Source organism: Chenopodium quinoa, unplaced genomic scaffold, assembly GCF_001683475.1.
Source record: "Chenopodium quinoa cultivar QQ74 unplaced genomic scaffold, ASM168347v1, whole genome shotgun sequence".
Taxonomy (NCBI): Eukaryota; Viridiplantae; Streptophyta; class Magnoliopsida; order Caryophyllales; family Amaranthaceae; genus Chenopodium; species Chenopodium quinoa.
Genome location: NW_018743175.1, coordinates 5,731,846 through 5,750,329, shown reverse-complemented (window position 1 = coordinate 5,750,329; position 18,484 = coordinate 5,731,846). Strand labels below are relative to the sequence as shown.

The following is an 18,484-nucleotide window of genomic DNA, read 5'->3' as shown; positions in this document are numbered from 1 at the left end:
TTTTGTAAAAATGAATGGTCAACAAAATTGCAACACGTGGCAATATATCCGGTTTACCTAGTCATAACGGTCAAGGATCATTTTTGGAAGAACCCCTGATAGTTGGGACTGTTGTGGATTAATCAATAGTTTGACCTTTTTAAAGAAGAATGCTAATAGTTGGAACCTTTCTTATTAATTTTTCCTATTTAAAATTACTACACGTACAACTATACAGTATAAGTAAATTTGCATCTAAGTTTATGCTCTTTTTAACATTTGTCAAAAACATATGAAGTATGAATTATTATTTGTTAAAACATCGTAAGCTCGATGATTCAAATAATTAGGAATATAGTTTTTCTTAGTAAAACTTGCTATTACGTTTCGTTTCCTTTCCTTCCAAAATTAAGGGAACTAGGAGAGTAAGATAAAATTAAAAAGTTGTCATAAGCCAAATTTCTCTCTTCTCTCCCATTATTTATTTATTTATTTATTTTTAAATGAATTCCTCTCCTTTATCAAAATTATTATTTAATCAAAACCTAATAGATGTGATAAGAGTCATAAGACCAAATTTATTAACTATTACTATAACAAAACGTGCTGATGTCATCAATTCCTTAAAGTATCTGATGTGTTAAGCTCTCATTAAAAAATTTCCCTCCAAACTTCAATATGATGTCATCAATTTTTTTTGTCCTTTCATTTTACTTGTTAGAAATTAGGACAAAGTAGGTATGAAACTAAAAATCTAAAACTTTAATTTGGTATCAATATTGTTGTATACTCCATACTAATTTTGGATATTCCTAATACAGCACAACAATATTAATAGATATAGATACTGTGTCTTTAACTTCTACTCTAAACGTATAAGTTCAATAGATAATGCAACATTAAATATATCTTGTCTAACCATCATTTTAATATATTTTCAATAACATAGTAAATATTATGATGTAGCATAAAAAATAACCTTTAAAAAAAGAATTATGTACATGTGTTTTTATATTTATGAAAAACATCTTTATACAAAAAAAATTAAAAAAATAAAAATAAAAAGTTATTAACAACAAAAGATATAAAAAAATATGGATTAATTACTTATGACCACCGTATAATACGCGGGTATTAATTAACTTTATAAAATTTAACATAATATGGAATAATAGCTAATTATTAGCTTTAGACTAATTTAGGAAAGTCAAGTAATACGGAGTATCCAAAGAAAAAGAATAGGCAAGAAAAAAAAATGAAATTACTTTCGAAGGGGTACAACCGTAATTCAATCATGAAAAATAAATTAGAAAATTACCTCATTAATAAAATTAGCCGTCTGTATTTCAGTTTGTCTCTTCCTTTTCCTTCCAAATACAGACTTAAAACTCCACTCACTCCTCAAAACCTCACACCTTCTTCTTCTTCTCCTCAATTTTCAAAATATTGTTAGGAGACACATATTCAAACCCCACATTCACCATCAGATGATTCCAGAAACCCAATTCACCTTCCTTTAACCCTCCCCCAAAATTCAAAAAAGCTTCGATTTTTTTTCATTAATGGCGGCTGGTTGGGTTAAATCATTGCAATGCAAATCAAGAGCAGTTGAAGATGTTTTCCAACCTCAACCTAAACAACTCCTTACTTCTACCAGCTGCAAAAACAGCTTTCAAAATCTCAAAGACGTCGTTGAAAACTCCAAACCTAAACCCAGACCCAAACCCAGAAAGCCCGACCCGTTTTCCCACCGAGTTAAGCGTTCCGATTCCGTTAAACCGACTCCCGATTCAACGGTACATAACCGTGTTAAACGCACCGTTTCGGCTCCGCTTACGAAAGGCCCGATTCTCTGTGACCCGTTTTTCCCCTCGGTTACGGAGTTGCAGGTGGGTCATCCTTCGAGGAATGTGGTTGAGATAATATTCGACACGAGGTGGGGTCCAAAAGGGTTTTCGGGTCGGGTCGAGATGATTTTTAAGATCCAGAACTTGGCCCGGACATCGGCCCGATTTGAGGAGTACCGCGACTTGATAAAATCTCGGGCCGGGCCAGGGTGTGGGTCCGGGAGGTGTCGTGCGGATGGTAATGAGATGATGCGGTTTCATTGCTTGGGTCCCACGAATTCAGGAGGAAGCGTGATGGACGGCTGTGATGGTGTTTGTGAGAAGATCAACGGTGGAAAAGCGGCGTCAATATGTACGTATTCGGGTAGTGGAGCAGCCCATGAGAGTGCGGGTGGGGGCCGTGGGAGGCGTGCCATGGTGGTCTGTAGGGTGATTGCGGGCCGGGTTTCGAAACGAGTCGGGCATGGGTTGGACTCAGTGAATGGGTCGGGCGAGTTGGGTGATTATGACTCAGTAAGTGTGGAGGAAAATGGCGAGTTGTTGGTGTTTGATTCTCGTGCGGTTTTGCCCTGTTTTCTTGTCATCTACAAATTGTAAAGACTTTTAAAAAAAACCAAAAAAAAAAGAATTAATCAACACAATTTTTACTCTTTTTTAGTCCATTTTTTTGGGGGGTTTCCATCTTAATAACCTCTTAGTATATTGGGCGGTAATTTGGTATTGGGTTTTTGGGACTTAATTTTGTGTAAACATTGTGTTGATAGATGTTTTTTACTAATTTTCTCTTTGATTGAATGTGCATATTATGGGATTTTCTTCATTACTTTAGCAACTAAGAATTTGTGAAATTGATGATTAAGAAATTTGTAGCGCTAATCACGTTCTTCAGAATTATTTATCATATTTATATTGGCATTATTTGATTGAGAAATACTGTAGATTTTAATTTCCTGCTTGAGTTACAAGGAAATTATGTGAAGAATTCATGTATAATTTGCAAAGGTGAAGGATAACTTTTAATATGTTATAATTTACAAATCTCATAATCAATAAATAAGGAGGATCATATGATCATGATATATTTTTTTTTTTGAAGCAATATGATCATGATATATATATGAGCTTATATACGTATATAATAATAAAAGAATATCTTATTTTTATCAAAAGAGTTTAATTTATAGTAATTTTTTTTTTTTTGAGAAAAGCGGCTATCGGTTTATGCAAGAGTGTATAGGAAGTGACTTGCTCGCATAATTACCATTATTATACCAAAAAAAAAAGGAGTGACTTATTTTAAATAGCAATGTATATAAAGCACATAGCCACATAGATTCATTCCTTATACTTCGTATATGTTAGTATGTTACTTTTATAATACTAAATTAATGAATGAAAGTATGAAACTATTCTCAAATAACGAATTTAAGATCACTAATGTAGAGAGTTTGAATATTGACTACTGCTGTAGCAACTAATCAAATATTCAAAATTTAATAAGGATGTGTTTTCTTCCCCTTAACTTATTAGACTTGATTATATCTAAATTTCATTCATGACAAATGTACATCGAATTTGATCTATTCGGAGTTAAAAACTTATTTAGTTTTACACCGTATTAGTCGTACTTGTATTGCTTTATATATATGGAGTATCAAATTATCAACTTCCAACAGTGCTTCATAGCCTTTGATCTGAGGACAAAACACACATGTTGAGTATTTAATTTATATGCTTCCATAAAAATCATTAATATAAAGAGTCAATGACAATGGATGATTCACTCCGTTGAATGTGGTGATGATAATAATATCATTAAATATGTCTTGTAGTGATTTCCGAGATCTAATGTTCATCATATATACTCAATTCGTCACCTTTACTTTTGTGTGTTTAGTAGTGATTTCCCGCTTCTTTTTTGCATGATAATTATAGAAAATACGATTTACAATAACTATATTCATCATTAATGTTAATACAATAATATAATCTATTAAAAAAAAAAAAAAACTACCAACTAAATGAATATATATACCTGCCAAATCAGACTTGCATTGCAATGAGACAGCAACAATAAATTTAGCACGATGCTCTTCTTACATGTACAGTGTGAACTCATAAATAATACGGACTACGTAATGTCCAGGGCAAATCTGTTTGTTTTGTATTGGATTTCTATTTTGGAATTTTGTTGTGTTTTCTAAATGTCAAACAATATTAAATAAATGTGCTAAAATTGCTGCTCTATTAATTTTGGATTTGCCGAATAATAATCTTATCTACCATATCTTGCTAGAGCAAGGAAATTTGTAGGTTGATACCGAGAAAACCCCAGTTTATCATCTTGATAAATAAAATTCATTTATTAAGTGCCAAAACTGTAAATAAATCAACAAATATGTTTAGTCCGCATTGCATTTTAGTAATTATATCAACAACTGTGAGCCTCGTATTTAATTTACAGTTTTACCAGTTGATAACCAAGATTATCTAGGTGATTGACTGGATAAAGTCGTATCTCCTAATCAAAAGAATTACCTAAGTCCTCTAGCTAGCTAAAGCAGAAAAGGAAGTAAGGTCGAATCCACAGGGAAACAAGTCTTTCTATTCCTTAATAATTAATATAATCTAGATGGTCAAGTAACCAAATTATTTTTATGGGAATTAAAACTAAGGAGAATAATTAAAGTAAAGCAAATTAAATAAGGGAGAAATCAATAAATCAAAGTTTAGGGTATAGGTTCACCAATAAATAATATTTCAGGGTAAAACACAATTTATTAATGCATCAATTAATCAGATCATAAAGGGTTTCGCTACGTATTACAATCACAGAATTAATCTACCGGTATTAAATCGCATCTCTCGAATCTTGACTTAACCATTTATAAATTAACTTGCCTATTGAAACTAAGCCTAAACATCAATTCTCATCTCTCGAATCAATATTGCATAACTCATACAATTAAACTAGGCCTAATCTAATTGCATAGCATTAAATCAATCAATAGGAAATCAACCCAAAGCATTGACAATCAACAATAATAAATTATCTCTTTATATTATTTATGGATCCGCACAACCCTAGAAATAAAACTACTCACACATATTTAAATCTAAACCAAGCAAAGCAAATAAACAAGACATAATTAATCAAAGCAATTAAATTACTGAAAATAAAAGGGGAGAATCATTACCAAAATAAACGGAAATAATGAATTGCTTAAACTAAAAGTGTAGAGAGAGAAAACAAGAGTATTAGCCAAAAACTTAAAACTAAAATCTGATAATTTAACTAATGAATGACGTCCCCAAAAATCTCACTTAGAAAAGCATATTTATACTTAAGCTGAAAGTCCTAATTAAGCTTAAACGAAGTAAAAGAGTCGCTAATCACCCCTCTAATACACGCGCCCGGTCGGGCGGATGCTCGCTCGGCCGGGCCCGCCTTTTTGCTGGAGACTTCTTCGCTCGCGCCCGGTCGAGCGCGCCTCAGGGCGAGGAGTGCTTTTCTTCCTTCTACCTCGCCCGGCCGGGCGCGCCTCATGGCGAGGGCCTACCCGGTTGGGCGAGCACTCGGGCAAACATGGACTTCGATTGGGCCACTTTCTTAGCCCAATCCGGATTTCATCTTTGGGTCTTTCCTACTCGGTCCAATGCCTAGAACTCTTCTTCTTCGCCGAGCCCTTAATCACCGGTTTGATAACTCTAACCGGTCTTGGGCTACGGAAAATGGCCATATGAATGCACTTCTGCTCCGATGCTCGTAGTGGCTCCAATAAGTCCATGAAAAATGCTCCAAATCAACAATTTTCTGTAAAATAATACCAATACTACGAGACCACTAGAAAACGCATATTAGTAATAAAAGTGGCTCCAAGAGCAAAAAATACTCCTAAATACAACCAAGGGACGGGGGTATATCTCCATATAAAATGAACATATCAGTGATTCTTTCAAAAAAAAAAATTATCAAGGTGATAGACTTGTATTTTCTCGTTCATGTCCCCTTTTTCCCTTAAACTTCACGTAATCAGAGTGATGAAATGCACTCTATAAACCGAATAATCTTATTTTATAATCAAATGTGTGACAATAAGACAGACCAAAATACAGATATACTCCGTATTATATAGGTGCAATGAAGCAAATATGATATAAATGATGATATGGGCTGAAGTTGAGCGTTAGATAAGCAGAATCTGAAAGGACATGCAGAAACATGAAATGGAGTGAGTGAGTGAGTATATAAAATATATAGAGGGGCAGGTAGACCCTAGAATGGTTGTAGATGGATCTGCATGCACTATGCATATCAGCAGCATATGGTAACTGCTTTTGATAATAAATGAATCATAATGAAGAGTTTCCAGATCTTTTGACGATTTCCTGTCTTTCTGATAGTGCATCAATCATTTTTATTTGCATTGGTTACCCCTCACATTTTCACTAATATATACCATACCATACCATATTATAGGGACTATCTATATAGTTTATTTTTAAATTTGTTTGTTCTTAAGCTTTATTTAATACACGGTGTATGAACCATGTTGCTCCATTTTTTTAATCCAACTTGACGCTTAATTAGAATGATTACTTGTCTCCCCGAGATTATATTATCAATAAATAAATTTGATCTTTGAAACTGACTTGGAAACTTTACTACGAGTATATATATTACATTACAAATCATACTACTATAAGATATTCATTCAACTGGTGGTTAGTACTTAGTAGCTTAATTAGTTAAAGTGTAACATTAGTATGTACTTTGTATATTTTTAATCAAGTAATACTCGTAGATAAATAAATACAAGTACTATAGTTACTCAAAAAAAGACAGAAAAACGCTTAAACTAGCTACCTAATGATCCAATAATACAGACTACTTATTATATTAATGTTAATAATAATAATAATGCTTCACCATGAGTTGCTAAGATAATCATTCCATGGTAGACATGGTCTTTCACAGTCAATGCATTTATCAAAGTATCTAGCTCAACCACCTCGTTCTCTTCAATTGGTTTTTGTTGAACTTGGCTGATTTTTATTGATAAAGACTGATATTTTTTGATAAGCTGATCTTTATTGTTAATCGTGATGAAATGCTGGTCATTCTAATGATTTAATTTTCTGATTCACTAGTTGTTTTGTGATATGAAATTACTTATTTTTACTTGCCTTAATTTTACAATTCAAATATGTATTAGATGTATTTTAAAGATCAAAATTATTTTTCCGATTTTATTGTTTTTATAAGTTAAAGAAAAATGTGCCTAAATACTTGCTTTGAAAATACTCACATGGTACAACGGATTGTGATGTACTGATGCTCAACCCAAACAGATTGTACATGTGTACTGTAACGCTCATGGTTGGTTATACGAGCATCAATATGACACATTGACACTATATGCCATTTCCTTGAGCTTGAAAAATTAGATCAAACCATTAATGATGGGCACTAAAAGCTACTACTCGTACTTACTAGTACTAGTTGCCAAACCAATTCTGATGGATTGGTGGCCTGTTAAATGTTACTCGTAATGCTTTTCAAGCTGGTGTAATGGGCACTTGAAAAGCTATACTTCAATAAATACTTTCATTATTTTCAAAGCACATGAATGAATAAGTAAAAGTAATTCGGAATGTGACAAGGACTATCTAAACCTTCGCCTCAAACCACCTATGATTTGAACTTCGTAGTTCAATTAGTTCTAGGCCCCAACCTTCAATAACGTTGTAGCTCATAAGTACCAATAATTTCGAAAGCCCCTCTCACACGAAGGAGTACAAAAATTACTTCTCACTGAATACCACAACTATATTCTATACACACTAAACATACCAAAATGGTCCATAATAGACTTTCGAAATTGAGTGTTTGTTGAAGTTGTCCTGTTTCTCAATGATCAACCAAATAGGACTTCCATAGCTTACGAGTGAATGAAAAATTCACATGGGATAGTTTTATGGTCCTTATCAATTACCTAATTCTAACCTTATTTTCATACACGTTTGAATAATTAAAATCCCTATACTTTTGCAAGGAAAAAAAATAAACACATTTTTGTATCAAGGGAGATAATGGGGCGGTTAGACTTTTGACTATTAGCAGAATATAACACGAACTCCTGTAATCAGATGTAGATAATAGTATTACCCAATTGGGTATAAAATCTGATAGAAGTATAACAATTAAAAATATTCTTGTCAAAACTCAGTTTTGAGCTTCTTTTGTCTAGCCAAATGTCAAATGTCACCTACAACCTGACCATAATGCACATAAATCTAGGGAGGACAACTCGGTCCCTGCTTAATCAGGGTGAAGCACGAAGAATTTTCTCGAGCTGAAGCCATCTCTTAGATGGATTTGATGATTGCGTTATGGGTAAGAAAATGTTTTCAACCCATATCCAAATTCACAAGGCACTAGGAGACGGTCAGATGAGAAAAAAAATATGACAGCAGAGTTATCTGATTCAGTGAAGCTGCCAAACCAATCATGTACTTAAATGTACACTTTTTATCTTGAGATGGGAGAGCAATTGCTGTACTAATGTGCTTCCACCAATATGTATAGAGGTTTCCCCTTCAAGCGTTCACGGCCCTGCAAAATTCATCAAATTAATTTAAGGCACAAGCATACATGAAAGTGCAATTACACAATACTTTAAACCTGACCACCTGAATGCATATAGTGCAGGTTCTGGGTTGACAATACAACTGCAAATTTGAATGAATATACAACTATATACTATGCAAAACCTATAACTTTCCTGAATCAATCAAAGCCTTAATCCCATGAACCAAAAGTGACCAATTTGACTAAAGAATGGTGATCTCAAACTGCTGAATCAATCCGTAGTTTTCACAGATCACCCCATGCATCATTAGCAAGATGAATAATGCATGCATTGCGCAAAGAAGGTGCACCAGAGAGGGTGTGCTAAAGTTTCCAAGCACTTAATAAAATTAAATTGCCAAGTATACCCCATAACTTGAACTTCAGAATTTTGGTTTGTAAGTAGTCAACCAAAAGGCCTTCACCGTATCAAATTTTTTTATCGAGTACTACTATATGGCACACAACCTAAGATCAGCATACATGAGTAATAAAACATAATTCGTAGTTCATTATCAGCCAACTCAGTGAGTGTTCCTCTGGACAGACAACTTGTTAAGTGATCAGTAGTCTGTATCCCCCATATCATAGGCATAAACCATAAAAATTCATAAGATAAAGATGGCTAGTTCTGAGGCAGAAAATCATATACTTTGGAAATTTTGTTGTCTCACCCAACATACAGGAGCTAGACATATATCTACATATATACATATTAACATCCTGACACCTTTTAGATATGTCCACATCCCTCAAATCTAGATGATTGACCAGGCCCCATGGAGAATAGACTTAATCATACTGCAAGGACACTAACTCAATTATTAAGCCTTCGTGGACCCGAGGAAAAACCATCTTTTATCAATGTCCAAGTCAAAATAATTGATTTCTGATAGCAAAAGTAAAGAACAGATTGGACTCGAATCCCCAGTACTTTTGGTCTCAAGGTGAAATTTAAGGAAGCATAAATTTCATAATTACCCTTAATCATGCAATTCTGAAAAAGTGGGTAAAGAACCAAAAAGCTAAAACGTTAAATGAGCATAGTTATGGATTATGTTCTTGCAAATAAGTCACACATATTCACTACACAGGGAAAACTTTTGGAAACAGAAAGAGCATTGATTATATTCCGCTGTGCAGTTCAAAAACCAAAAGATCTTGTTAGTGACTTAGTGCAGATGAAGGTTAGGATTGTTTTTTCTAAACAGAATGTAAGAACTGGGATACAATGTCATTAAATAAGCAATTGTCAGGCATTAATCAGATTCATCGCCTTTGATCAACAATCCATTACGTAATTTGTTGGTTTGAGCTGAAATGATTGGATATGTATCATACCAACCATTGTATCCAACCATTGACAAACAATAGTGACTATAAATTCTTTTGGTATCATCCTCTATTAAAATATTACCAGGAAAAGAGAACAAGAATAAGGTCCCGTTTGGTTTGACGTGTAAAATGTTTTTATGGAAAATGATTTCCCCATTTTCCTTTGTTTGGTTTGTGAAGGGGAGGAAAATAATTTTTCCAATGGTGGAAAATTGCATCTATAATGGTGGAAAACATTTTCCTTTCCAAAACAAGGGAAGCCTCATTTTCCTTCCTCTTTTTACTTTCCTCCTATCCATACCCATTACCCACATTTCCACTCCTATTTTTTATCTCTCTTTAACTTTTCTTGTAAGAACCAAACAAAGGAAAACTATCTTGCAAGTGTGGTTTCCTTGAAAGTATGTTTTCCATGAAAACTAATTTTTCATTGAAAATGTTTGACATTAAACCAAACGGAGCCTAATAGCAAAAAGTTTCAGTTATGTTGTTTGCTTAATTGCTATGCTAACAATTACAGACAGCTGCAATTCCCCACACTAAAATCATAAGGACTGATTACCAGTTAAAACAACTTGACTTTTAAAAAAAATAATTAAAAAAAAAAAAAATCAAAATGGATGCTTGAGTTTTTGTAAAATTCTAATTTCAGTACCAGTGTGTTTCAGAATTTATACCTCTTAGGTTTAAAAACTCAGTTATGTTTTGGATGCTTTTTGCTAAAACTTAGCTTCTCTGTTACTTATCAAACAACTAGGCATATATTCATTATAGGCATAAGTGTGTGTGCCATATTCACAGTTTAAGTACATCAAGTTATTTGCTTCATTTTGGATATTTTCTATTAGAAGAATTTAACTTCTCATTTAAAATTGAAGGCGATATGTGCTTAAGATACGAATAGTAGATAACGCATCGGGAATTTTTCTTCATTATATTGCAGACAGTATATTACATTTCTAAGTTGAAATATTTAAATGGATTCCACATTGTGTTTTGTGACTTGTGTCTAAGAGTATCTGTTTTGTTGAGAACTATTAGTGATTGAAAAAATTCACGAATTATGTAAACTCTTCAAGGAGTTTCTCAAGCCTATAGCCTGTCTAGTTGGTTGCTGATAGTAAATAAAGACATTAAATCACTACATTCAAACTGCACATCTTTACTGTTACTCGCAAATGCTACATTCACAACATGGGTGTTTCCGTTATTGAGTATTACAAGTCAAAGGCTTTGAACCTGTGGAGCCACATTACTCTATCAGTTTTTCATTTACATTTATCAGTCTCATAAGAAAACAATCATATTTTTATCCATAATGGTCACTAGTCATGACTATTGGCTTGTAATGTGCGTGTGTCCAGTTAGGGTCCATCTTTGATTTTAAGAAATCGAAAGTTTAAATCCAAACTGGATAAGCTGCACATTCTAAAAACAGAGGACAAGACACCTCTCTCCAGCCTTATCACTGTGGAAGATCATATCTTCTGATGGCCAAATTTACCTTTCATGATTTGATTGCTACTTAGTTGTATGGACTAGCTATAAAGTTAAGGAAAATGCTATACATAGCCCTTAGGGCTACATATAAGCATTAAATTTACACTAAAAAATCGTAAAAAGTTAGAAAATCATAAAAAGATAAACACTGATTTACGCGTGTTTTTGTCATGAATTCCTAATTTTATACAATTTTCAAGAGTGTATTTAATGCTTATATATAGCCTTTAGGGCTACATATAGCATTACCCTAAAGTTAAATATGTGGATTTCACCAATATAGTGGTTATTAAGGAAGATTAAAGTCATTAACCCTATTTACCATTTTCCTTTTCACCATAAAAAACATTACAGAATTACTAGAAAAGAAAGAAGGTATGGCACAGAGCTCTGACCTTCAAATCTGGTAGTTCAATGACACATGCACACTCAACCACTTCTGCTCCAGCACGTTCTGTAGAACGGAAAAAGTGTGGTCAATAGACAACCACAATTTGAACAAATAAGACCATATGAGATAGCAAAAGAACCTGTTAGCAACATAAAACATGTCCCCAATATGCTACTATTTCTGTTAATCAGTTTACAGTGTCCTCATAGGAGTGTCACTTTCTATAAGACTGACAAATATTAATTGAGATATTATGTTGCTCATATTCAATCCCTTCCCATTCTTTGCCAAACAATCTAAACTCTGATTAGCCAGCAAATGACAATTGCAGAAATACACACATTTCCTAAAAATTTTACCTTTGATACAGAGTAGTTAATTATTTTTAGGATTGTAACAGTACTTTCCACAATACAGCGTACAACAATCTAGGTACCCTAGAAATTTACTCAAATTAGTTGCTTTTCATCTGATCATTCATGTTATCAGCTTGATCTCCATCCTGATTTTCAAAGATTAAATCACTTTCCTGGTATGTAGAAGCATAATAACCATACTATTAGACCTGACTATCTTGTTGCATAAAATAATCTCCATCCCAAATACCACCTAAATGATTGGTAGGTCCACCTGTCCAAGGATATCTCCAGCCATCACTGATGTAGATTTTCTGATTAATTTTCTTTTTCTCATGAAGACAATTCTAAGTTAAAATCTACAGTACAAATAATGTAAACCCTGGCAAACGAATTTTAGACCTTGACGAATCTGACTGGTGATAAAGGAGGGAAGGAACAGGATTTCTCAATAATCCCAGTTTTAAACATCAATAATTAATTATCAGATAGTGAGCATCCATCCCAATATGAGTTGAAATGGGTAGCCATAGGTCAAGGTTCAAATTGGTTTGTAAGAAAGCTAAAAAAGATGAATAATGTTATTTTTGCTCTTACTTTATCCTGTCACTTCATGTCACACAATTACACTATAACAATCAGAAATCATTAAGGGAGATAAATTTATTCCTACCCAGCAAATTCATAGCTGCACATAGAGTGCCACCAGTAGCAACCAGATCATCAACGACTAAAGCACGCTCACCAGGTTCAACAGCTCCAACATGCATCTCAAGACAATCCCTTCCATACTCCAATACGTACTCTTCTGAGATAACTTCACCTGTCAAGATAGAACAATTATCATTTCAGAATACTCAACACACATGGTGCATCAGTGCTAGTCATACACAATAATTTTATTTACGGAGACATAATGAAATAAGCAAATGATACAACATCCTGGAAACCACAGATTCCAAAGATTAAGAAAGAGTGAGTAATCAGAAACCAATTTCCACCAAAAAGCAGTATCTTATTAAAAAATATCATGCTCATGTGGAGCATTCATCTATTCATAAACTTTACCAGAACTTGATGAGTAAAACTATACATGCAGTCATCCAGATCAAACACAGAATAACAATTTATGTTATGAAGGACAAGATTGCAGTCGTGCCCTTAAATCAGATACTCTTCCTCTTCAAATAGTTTCATGCATGAACATACAAGTCCACATCAATCCATGTCATGTAGAAGTGAAATGTTTCCAGGTTCACCCATATTAACACCATAAAGATGAGGCACAAAGAAAACAATAGTTCTAAATGAATATCAGCCCTGTCACATCGGTAAGAAATTTGCATATGTTGTATAATTCTTCTCACATATCAAGACCGTGTATTGCTAAATGCTCATCACAGTCATCAGCTAATGCCATTTTAGATACAGCAAGTTGCACACATGTAAATGGAAAAGGGGCATCACAATCTCAACGAAATGAATGATGCTATCAGAAAAAAGAAAAAAGAAAAAAAAAGTTTTGGGAGTAAGTACCGGGCAACTTTCTTGGCTTTCTCAATGGCACAAACTTTGCTCCGATAGCCAAGGCAATAGGGGGACCAAAGATAAAACCTCTTGCTTCAATGCCTAGCAAAACAAAACTTCCAGTTGAGCAACACAAGACAAAAAAGTTAACTCTAAGGTTTGTGGATAGCTGTAATAACTGTTCTGAGAAAAGACCAATTTCCAGTATATATGATAAAATATGATGTAAAAAGTGCAAACATGAATCAAGACTTTACTTAAAAACCTACATACTTAAGGTCACCATCCACAAACATATTACCAGTGATATTCTAGCTATCCTGAAGCTAAATTGGTTGGGGTATCTAGATAGTAAACATTAAACTCTCTTCCCCTTTATCTCTAAAATGAATAGCATGATTTATGGTACCATAGTTTAAAAACTAAATATATTGCACAAGAGCCGTATATGTAACCATGACTAAAAGATTTTAGGGTCCAAGGTTGAAACCATTCATCTCCTACAAAAATCTAAACATTAATACTTCAAGTAACTTTTATGTGCTTCATTTTCCTTGTACATGCTTAGAAAGAAATTAACAAAGGTTAAATTGCTTATACTATATCCCATATCAAGTATGCCATCAGCTAAAGCACGCTTCATGCCTAGTCAGGAATCCTAGTCACAGACCACACCACAGTAAAAATTGCCGCCAGTGGCAGCTTAAATTGGCTCGACTAAGAGAAATCTCGTACAAAAATGTGGATACCAGATAATAGCAAGATCTAACCAAGAAGGCTGATAATTTATGATCATTTGATAAGATGATACCCACTGAGTTCTGCAGTGACATCCTCAAAGCATAAAATACAAATATGAGCAAGTAGATTGTAGATAGAAACAGGCAACAGGGTTTCTCCTGATCACAGGAGCAGGAGTGTAATTAACAGATAAGCAAAGAAAGAGACAGAAACTGCTGTTTATGCACATGCGACAGCAATAACCATATCGTTGGCCCATACCACCTCTAAATCCAACCAAAAGATTTGCAAGCATGCAAATGAACAGGGCACATCCCAAGTGAAGGATTTGAAAAAACTCTCTTCAGCCCCACAATCCAGGAAAAGGACGGAAAATCTAATATGACAACACATGATGATGGTGAATCTCACCATCCCTTGAACAATAGGGACAAATGACATTTCTAGGATCTTAAATAACTCTCTTTTGTTTTAACGAATCGCTAACTTATTATTAATCATAAATAAGATATTCGGTTGATCATTCATTTTTGGTCTTGTATTACTACTACACATCAGACAACCACATTTCATCATCCAGCTTAGCAAATCAGTTGTTACAACAATAACAAAGATCAATAGTCTTTAATAGCTCGATTATGAACGGGCTGATGCAATAAAAGACAGCATAATGAATAGGAAAGAATAAAAGCAGCTAAGCCACTGAAAGATATTCAAAATAGGAGTAAGTAGATCACTCGACTTTAAGCCAAGAGCCAAAGGGAATCAAAGAACAAAATAAATAAAACGGGTCCACCCGAAAATAGGATCCAACCATAAACCATAAGAAAACAAGGGAAGCCTCTCATAATATTCACAGATAGTAATGAATAACAACACATACACACCCACTAACACATTAGCACAGCCCCATGAAACTTGAAGCCAACCCCCTTCTCCCCATAAACTCAAGTACTCAACCATTTTATTATTAAACTCCCTACTTTCTCTCAGGCCCACCATTTTCTTCAACTTACAAAATGTATACAGCTTTTTTTTATTTTTTTTTACCAAAACTAGTTTCCACAATAGCCCTTTTATGCTTTTGAAGAAAAGGAGGAGCCCCCATTAGGCCATTACTAACCAAACTTGTCTTTTTCCCCACTTTGTAACTTTTACAACTTAAACAATTACAACTTACACAACTAGGTCGTTGCCCGGTGCAAAGACTGAGGGCTTGTGTACCCTTCTCCATTCGTAATTTGTAAAGACTCATGACTCATTTACACACAAATAACATAAAATATAAATATTAATTCGTGCTCTACAACTTACAAGCAGGGGACGAGGACTCAAAATTGCATCAAAATTACCCAAGAAAGATAAAATTAACGTAGAAGATTATAAGAAAATGAAAAATAAAAATAAACCTGCAACAACAGAAATGTTCTTGCTTTTGTAACGCTCGATGAATAAATCGATTGTGTTCTTGAAAGCCTTGGCATCAACCAACAGAGTTGTGATGTCTTGAAACATAATACCTACTCATAAGTCATAACAAAACAAACCAAATTTACTTCAACAATTAGGCTAAACTTTTCAATAATCAACCAAAATTATTATACAAACAAATAAAGGCAGCATTTTTGTAGGTAAACGGAAATCAAAGAAAGAAAAGAATGGAGTACCGGGTTTAGGGAAATCGGGTATAACCCGAATTTTAGTTTTGATATCATGAACACGAGGATCATCACCATTACAAACCGACATTGTTGTGAAACTGGTCTCTTTGTTTAGAGGGGATTAATTTCGAAAACAAGAACAGAATTTAATAAGAGAGAAGGAGAGAGAAGAAGGGTAAATGAGAGTTTTATAGAAGAAAGAGAGAGAAAAGAGTGAGGATAGTTTGGTGAAGAAGAAAGGGGAGAAGAAGAGAATGGGGGGGGGGGGGGGGGGCTCACAGCTCACTCCACAATAACAAGGTTTGAGTTTGTGTGTTTGTGTTTGTGTTTGTGTTTGTGTTTGTGAGAGTGACCATAACTTAAGCAAATTGGAAGGATTTCTCTCTGTTTATTCAGTCAAATTCAAAAGTCTTTATTGTTTGGATAGGATTTTTGAATAAAAAAAAAAATATATATATATATATATATATATATATATATATATATATATATATTGGTTAAGATTTAAGAATCATAATTGGGCGTGAACCAAGCTAATCGAGTTAGGTATTGTGTCAAAGTGTCTTATGTTCAGATATGCACCGTCTAATACGAGTCAAGAAAAAAATGTGTCATATCATGCTCATATTTATCTTTCATTACTAAAGGTCTAAAGCTAATGCACGACCCACCCTTGATGTTAATGCATGGTCATCGCCATGCCTCTTATGTATGGTGAATTGGGTCAAGACCAACCCCTGATGCTGGCCTGACACATACCCAACTCTAGTTATGATATACATCCTAAGTGCAAGCAATTTAAAATATAAATTGGTGATTTAGGTTTAAATGCTTGATGGTACGCAAATTTTTTAAACCCAATACATTTTACACCATAAAATAATAGGCATACACTCAATGTCATGATGCGCTTCATACTCTAGTTTACACTTATTTTTTCCATATTTATCATACCTACATGTTCTCTCTATCATTTTTTATTTTTTTTTTTATTTTTTTTTTTGTAAATAAACTTACAAATGCAATTTTACACCTACATTTTTCTTTTATATATTATGATGCTTAAGTGAAGAGGATATGCTTTTATTTTATTTTAAACTATACAATCTTTTGAGAATATACTGCGTGTCGAATATAATAATGATTAAATATAAAATAAAAGAAGTGTTACATATTATTTAAGCTACATGCATTGTCAATATGTATCCACATATATATTGCCCAAAATATATTAACACATTGCAACTATCTCAATCTACATACAATGAGAAAGCATATGAAACCAAACAATTGCATGAATCTAGGCATCTAACAATCACTTTTAACTCGATGTATAAGGAGTCATACATGATAAGGTTAGTGTAACGACATTAGGTGTCTGGTGTCGGTCTTTAATATCACCACGCGTTTATAAACTAATTGACATCTACAAACAATCAAAGTGGTTTACCTTAAAATTCATATGTAACAGTCGAAAATCAAATACTAAAAGATACTATGCTAATTACAACCTCAAGTCCATATCCAAGTAGCTTTCTACCATGTGGCCACTATACAGCTCTTTCCTTTTCCATAATAAAAGGGGGGAAAAATGTTCTGTTCATTTGCAGATGACAATTATTCAGAAAGATTTGTGATGGCAACAACCAAGTTGGCAAATCTATAGCATGTAAATTTGGCTAGATTTTGGTGTACAAATTAATGGGATTTTCCTCAGTATTAGTTCTAGGAAAATGACGTACCAATTTGGCTTTCTTTTCTAAATATACTTCATATATTTATTGACAAAGGGGGCACGAGCAGTCGAGCACTCGCTAATTCACTATACATATACATTTACATTTACGTAGTTTTTCCTTTCTTAAACCAACTTCCCACTATAGGCATTGCAACTTGGGACCAACAAATGCTTAAAAGCTTATAATTTTATCAATCTTATCAGCTAGATTATCTAATTATTTTATTCTTCACTTTTATTTTCACCTTTTCTTATTGTGCATTACAACCGAAAAAAAAAATTAACCATCTTATATGTCACTCATGTACATTAAGAAATAAAGAAGAAAAAAACAACTTATGACCCGTGCATGGTAAGAAGTACATAGACAATAAATTTATTAATTTAAGATTGTGATGATAATAAGGACGAGTTACTCACAAAACAAAGGATATATAATATTAGGGAAAATTGATTATATAGCATGGGTTCTATTAAATTAATTGTATTTTGTATTTATATGTTAATGACAATGGTAGGTAGCTAGAGTTATTTGAAGATGAATTATTTAAGAGAATAATATGATAAGCAAGCATTATAGTTTAAGGCATCTAGAAACTACTTGCCCAGGTTTTAAATAAGGAGTCATCATATCCAAATATTTCTCCTAGGGTCACTTCTCACTAGTCGATCACAAGTTCACATACATACTGTCAAACACTACTGATGACTGTATCTAGAAATATAGAATAATTAGAATCTTAGTAGAATAAAATAAACATTTTAGTGATCTTTATTC

At 33.5% G+C, this 18,484-nt stretch overlaps 2 protein-coding genes across 4 annotated transcripts; one reads left to right on the top strand and one right to left on the bottom strand.

Annotated features, from left to right (window-relative positions):
- The first annotated feature begins 1,001 nt into the window (after window positions 1-1,001).
- LOC110732752 lies at window positions 1,002-2,658 on the top strand. Its single transcript, XM_021912745.1, has one exon. The coding sequence runs from the start codon at window positions 1,542-1,544 to the stop codon at window positions 2,421-2,423; it is 882 nt and encodes a 293-aa protein (XP_021768437.1). The 5' UTR covers window positions 1,002-1,541; the 3' UTR covers window positions 2,424-2,658.
- A 5,296-nt stretch (window positions 2,659-7,954) lies between these two features.
- LOC110732750 (adenine phosphoribosyltransferase 3) lies at window positions 7,955-16,338 on the bottom strand. 3 transcript variants are annotated; one of them, XM_021912743.1, is made up of 6 exons: window positions 15,975-16,338; window positions 15,717-15,827; window positions 13,576-13,668; window positions 12,785-12,862; window positions 11,688-11,746; window positions 7,955-8,442 (listed from the first exon to the last, which is right to left on the bottom strand). In XM_021912743.1, the coding sequence occupies exons 1-6, from the start codon at window positions 16,054-16,056 to the stop codon at window positions 8,389-8,391; spliced, it is 477 nt and encodes a 158-aa protein (XP_021768435.1). In that variant the 5' UTR covers window positions 16,057-16,338; the 3' UTR covers window positions 7,955-8,388. The 3 variants fall into 3 exon arrangements, with proteins under 3 accessions (XP_021768435.1, XP_021768434.1, XP_021768436.1); XM_021912742.1 differs by having other exon boundaries at window positions 12,713-12,862; window positions 15,975-16,321; XM_021912744.1 differs by lacking the exons at window positions 15,717-15,827; window positions 15,975-16,338 and adding an exon at window positions 15,195-15,691 and having other exon boundaries at window positions 12,713-12,862.
- Between the last annotated feature and the right edge of the window lie 2,146 nt (window positions 16,339-18,484).